The following is a 4852-nucleotide window of genomic DNA, read 5'->3' as shown; positions in this document are numbered from 1 at the left end:
GATATTTTGTTTCTTAAATGAGGTAGATAAATTAAAACATTCTGGAACATGATCTGAACATTTGAGAAAAAGGAAATAGCAATCGCCAATTCAACCTGTATAAATCAGACAGCTGGAGAATTTTCTATTTTTAATATGTATACCATATTTTTCAAGTACAAGGCCTCTGGCATACATTTTTACTTTCCAAAAGGTTGCTAAATTGAAATTCAAGTTTTTCATTTACTTAATCATTATATAATCTACCTAGAGAATTTTTCTATTCAGATGAAAAAAAATTGCAAGTAAACCAAGACTACTAATTTTTCATTTTTTATGTTTAAGTGGTATTTTCCCTTTACATACCTCATATAGTAAAATACATCAGGAAAAGCTATTGCTCTTCAGATGTTATATAATAAATAATTACTTAGATGACAAAGAGTTAATAAAAATTTCAAGGTCTGCTAAAGAATTATGAAGCTCATCATTTATATCTTGACTTCTAAGAAAATTTTTGAGAGTATTTAAAGCAGTTATTGCCTCAGTTTTTGATGGTAAAGGAAGTTCAGTTCCCAGAGATCCACCATCATCCTCTTCATCAGAAGTATAAAATCCAGCTTCCTCTGATTTACTTTCTTTGGTCAACGCCGCATCATCGTTTGGTGCTGCTTCACATGTCTCCAGATCATCATCCAGGGCAGCATACTCTTCTATAGATAAACCTTCAGGAAATTCCACGCCTGCTGCTTGGGCATGGGCAACCAAATCAAGACCAGTGTCAGTCTCCGCATTTGTGCTGTCACTTTCTCCCTGTTGAGATTTAAATCCTGCCTCTTCATAGCTCTTGATGATAGTCTCAGGGGTCACAGCCCTCCAACAGAGATGCAATGTATCAATGGCATCTAGTAGGGAAAAAGTAAATTCTTGGCTCCCTTCAACAGAACTTAAAAATTTCTTGATAAGACAATGTCGGTATTTGATTTTAAGGCTTTTAATAACACCTTGTTTCATAGCTATAAATTTGGAAGACAAACACGATGGAAAAAATGCTAACTCAATGGACTTTAGGTTCTTTACCTCTGGATGTGCAGGAAAAGAATCAACAAAAATCACCACTCTTCGTTGCTGGGCTTGAAATTTCTCATCAAGCTTCCGCATCCACTGTTCAAATACATCTGAGGTCATCCATGCCATTCTGTTAGCTTCATAATACACAGGCAATGAGTTTATACCTTTGAAACAATGTGGATTTCGGTTTTTCCCAATGATAAGCAAAGGAAGTTTTTCTGAGCCATCCATGTTTGCCCCAACCACCAGAGTTATTCTGTCTTTGCATAACTTTCCGATTGAGCATGTTTCTCCTTTAAATGCAAATGTATTTGTAGGCAACATTCGATAAAGCAGCCCAGTCTCTTTTATGTTAAAAACATTTTTAGGATGATAATCGTTTAAATAATAAGGAAGTACATTTTGGTGCCAAACAGTTGAAGGGTCTACTGATACACCTGTAGCTTCTACAGGTTGAGCTCTGAATACTAACCCATACCTGGATTTAAAGCGATCCAGCCAACCATTACTGCACTTAAAATCATTATGTCCTAGTTTCTGGGCGAAATCATTAGCTTTTAGACGCAACATTGGACCATTAACTGGTACATTTAGGCACTGAGCAATTCGATACCACCTCATTAATGCCTCTTCCAGATCTGTGTAGAAAGCAGTTCTCAGTCTTTTTCTCTTTGGATCAAATCTCAGAGATTCAAAAGCTTCTAGAACTTTGTCTTTATTCTTCATAATAGAAGACAATGAATTTTTCTTTATTCCATATTCAGCTGCAATCTCTGCTTTTTTCTTGCCACTCTCTACTGCATTTATGATGTCGATCTTTTCTTCAATGGATAGACTTTTCTTTTTTTTCACTGTTACAGGCAGAGTTGAGGCATCTACAGAAGCTTCTGCCATCTCACCCAGTGCTTATATAGAGATTTCTCTTCTTCCTGGTGTCTGTTTCTTTAATTAAATTTCTTTTCCAGTATGACACAAATTGCTGCTCTTTCTCCCACTTCATATATTTTAAGTTGATACTAATAGTCTTATTCCTTAGGAAACTGATGACTAAATATATATTTTTCAATAATTTAAAAGAGAAACTTCCTTCCCAGGACCTTGTGTAGCTCAGTTTATAGTCTATTCACAGTTTCAGAAGTCAAGCTAAAATAGAAATCTCATTATGTCAAACCTGTCCAGTCCTGCTGATATATTTTTGGAACTTCAATCCTTTAAGATGATCCATTTTATTCATTTGTGCATTAAACCTCCTATTAATTCTTCACAAAAGGTCTCAGAGACAAGAGCAAATAGCATTCAGAAATTTTCATGCAAAATGTTACCCATTAATTTCCAAGTCTCTTCAAGGTAAAGAAGAAAACAGTAGAATCCTTCTAGGGCTTGACAGTTTTACCTTCTGTCTCTTGAAAATGTGAAAAAACAAAAACAAAACCCAGCATTTTTAGCAAAGATATGTCAATTGAATATCAAAAAGAATATTTATACTAATTAGTTATGCTTTTAATAATAAAAAGGAAAGGGAGCATTTTTTGAAAATACAATAACCAAAGCTGGAGAAATGCTTACCTTCTGAAGGGCCTCTGTAAAAAGCTCTCTTGCTCTGCTCTATCATTTGAATTTTCACTTGCCTTTGAATGGTTTGTAATATATACTTCTGAAATAAATCAGACAAATTTAATCTGTTTTGAAAATGTGGGCTTACCAAAATTAAAGAACTAAAAATGATGCTGGATATATCTTTGGTGGCTATTTTTTACATGAAGTCACAGACTGCCCCCTCTGACTTCTCTAAAAGAAAAACATAGACAGTAGTCACAAGGTCCAACTTTTAATAGCACATGGGAGACGGTGTCTCCTTTATTGGAACCTGGTAGGAAATGCTCCACAAGGACGTGGCTGGGTAGCTCAGTTGGTTAGAGTGTCTGGATACACCACCGTTGGAGATTTGCTCTCTGGCCAGGGCACATACAAGAAGTAGTCAATGAAGACATCAAGAAGTCACATCAAAAAAACATGGAAATCAATGTGTTTTTTTTTTTATCTTTTCTCTCTCTTTCCCTTTCTCTCAAATCAATAAAAATTTAAAAAAAAGAAAATGCTTCACTAAAAATTAGATCAAAGGACTTTATTACATAGTTTAAAAATCTAAGTCTGCCCTAGCTGGTGTGGCTCAGTGGACTGAGTGCCGGCCTGTGAACCAAGGGGTCACCAGTTCGATTCCCAGTCAGGACACATGCCTGGGTTGTGGGCCAGGTCCCTGATTGGGGGTGTGTGAAAGGGAACCGGTCAATGTATCTCCCACACATTGATGTTTCTCTCCCTCTCTTTCTCTCTCCCTTCCCATCTCTCTAAAAATAAATATATAAACAAAATCTTTTAAAAAATCTAAATCTTATTATATCTAAAAAACCTTTTTTCTTTTTTTAATTTGACACATTAGCCAGATGCACAGAGGCCAGAAATACTTGACAAAATGCATAGGAATAAACAAATTATTAAGAGGATTATGCAGAAAAAGACCTAGACTAAGAATAAAAAGGAGAGTGACCGTGGGTCTCACCTCTTCACTTCCTTATCTGTAAAATAAAGGGCCTATCATAATGTAAAGATGCTGGCTTTGGTGCAAGGCACACCTGAATTGACAAGTGACTCTGTCACTTAGTACTTCTGTGATCCTGGGTAGTTTACATAATCATTTGACCTCAGTTTTCTTATTTGTAAAATAGGGGTTAATTATAGCACCTGCCTCATAGGGTTATTGCGCATTCAATGCGATTCAATGAGAGCATGTAAAGCACTTAGCAGGACAATTAGCACCTTCCAAGGTGTTCAATAAATGTTTGGTGATGATCTCATCATTCTTATCTTCTAATGTCCCTTTTGTTCTGTCAGTCTATAAAGCTCAGATATTTTACAGTGCAGGGGTTGATAAAAGTAGATTTACAGTTTATTCTTTTATTATTATTTATTAATTATTGTACTGTTTATTTGTATTACTTGTCTTTTGCCATACAAACAATTATAAACCTACTTTTGCCCACCCCTGTATATCCTGAGAGCAAAGTTTCTTAAATCAAACAGTTCTGAATCTATAGGCTTTATGCCTCCTACAGGCCAAGATAACAAACTAATTTGATATGTGGGGAATACTGCTGTGTGAAATAGCGTAGGTGCTCCATCCCTCTAGTTTTTTCCCTCTGTCCCCTGGGATTTCAAGATGACACACGTTTTTGTTTTTGTTTTTTTACACAAAATTTTTTGAAAAAACTTTTTGTCAAAATTCTTTTGCCTTTGTTGTCAATCAAAAAAGTAATTTTTATCGTAGGAATTACAACCAGTACATGAATTTGCTGTTGTTATTGTTATTGCAAGAATGATCTTAATAATTATTATGATAACCTAGGCTTTCGTTTCCAAACTGCTTTACTTCCTACATTCCAAACAACTCAGGAGAAAGGTAAAACTGGATTTCAAAACTCATAAGTTACAACGTGCTTGAGTGCAGTCTGGACTCCAGGCTTTCAAATGTCAAGTCAACCATTCTTTTCACTATATTACAGTGTCCCTGAATCACACCGGTGTGGCCTTCTCTGATAACAGTTACACATTCTATGCCCCCAGCACCAAGCCAAGTCAGCGTTTGCAATGCCTATCCAGACCTAACAACAACAAGAGGCAATGTCAGACCTCCACAGAATAGGCCGATATGAATTCTGTGAGCACAAATGACAACTGAGGGGAGGAGGTGACCATTCAACTAAAAAAATTGCTCATATATGGGATACCCTGTACATTTTTGTGC

General features: G+C 35.9%; 1 protein-coding gene across 1 annotated transcript; it reads right to left on the bottom strand.

Annotated features, from left to right (window-relative positions):
- Positions 1 to 405: 405 nt before the first annotated feature.
- On the bottom strand, positions 406 to 2276 carry TIGD4 (tigger transposable element derived 4). Its single transcript, XM_054595848.1, has one exon. The coding sequence runs from the start codon at positions 1942 to 1944 to the stop codon at positions 406 to 408; it is 1539 nt and encodes a 512-aa protein (XP_054451823.1). The 5' UTR covers positions 1945 to 2276.
- Between the last annotated feature and the right edge of the window lie 2576 nt (positions 2277 to 4852).

The sequence above is a fragment of the Pteronotus mesoamericanus genome, unplaced genomic scaffold, assembly GCF_021234165.1.
Source record: "Pteronotus mesoamericanus isolate MK-2021 breed Mesoamerican mustached bat unplaced genomic scaffold, CSHL_Meso_final contig_163, whole genome shotgun sequence".
Lineage (NCBI taxonomy): Eukaryota > Metazoa > Chordata > Mammalia > Chiroptera > Mormoopidae > Pteronotus > Pteronotus mesoamericanus.
This window is presented reverse-complemented; position numbering and strand designations above follow the sequence as displayed.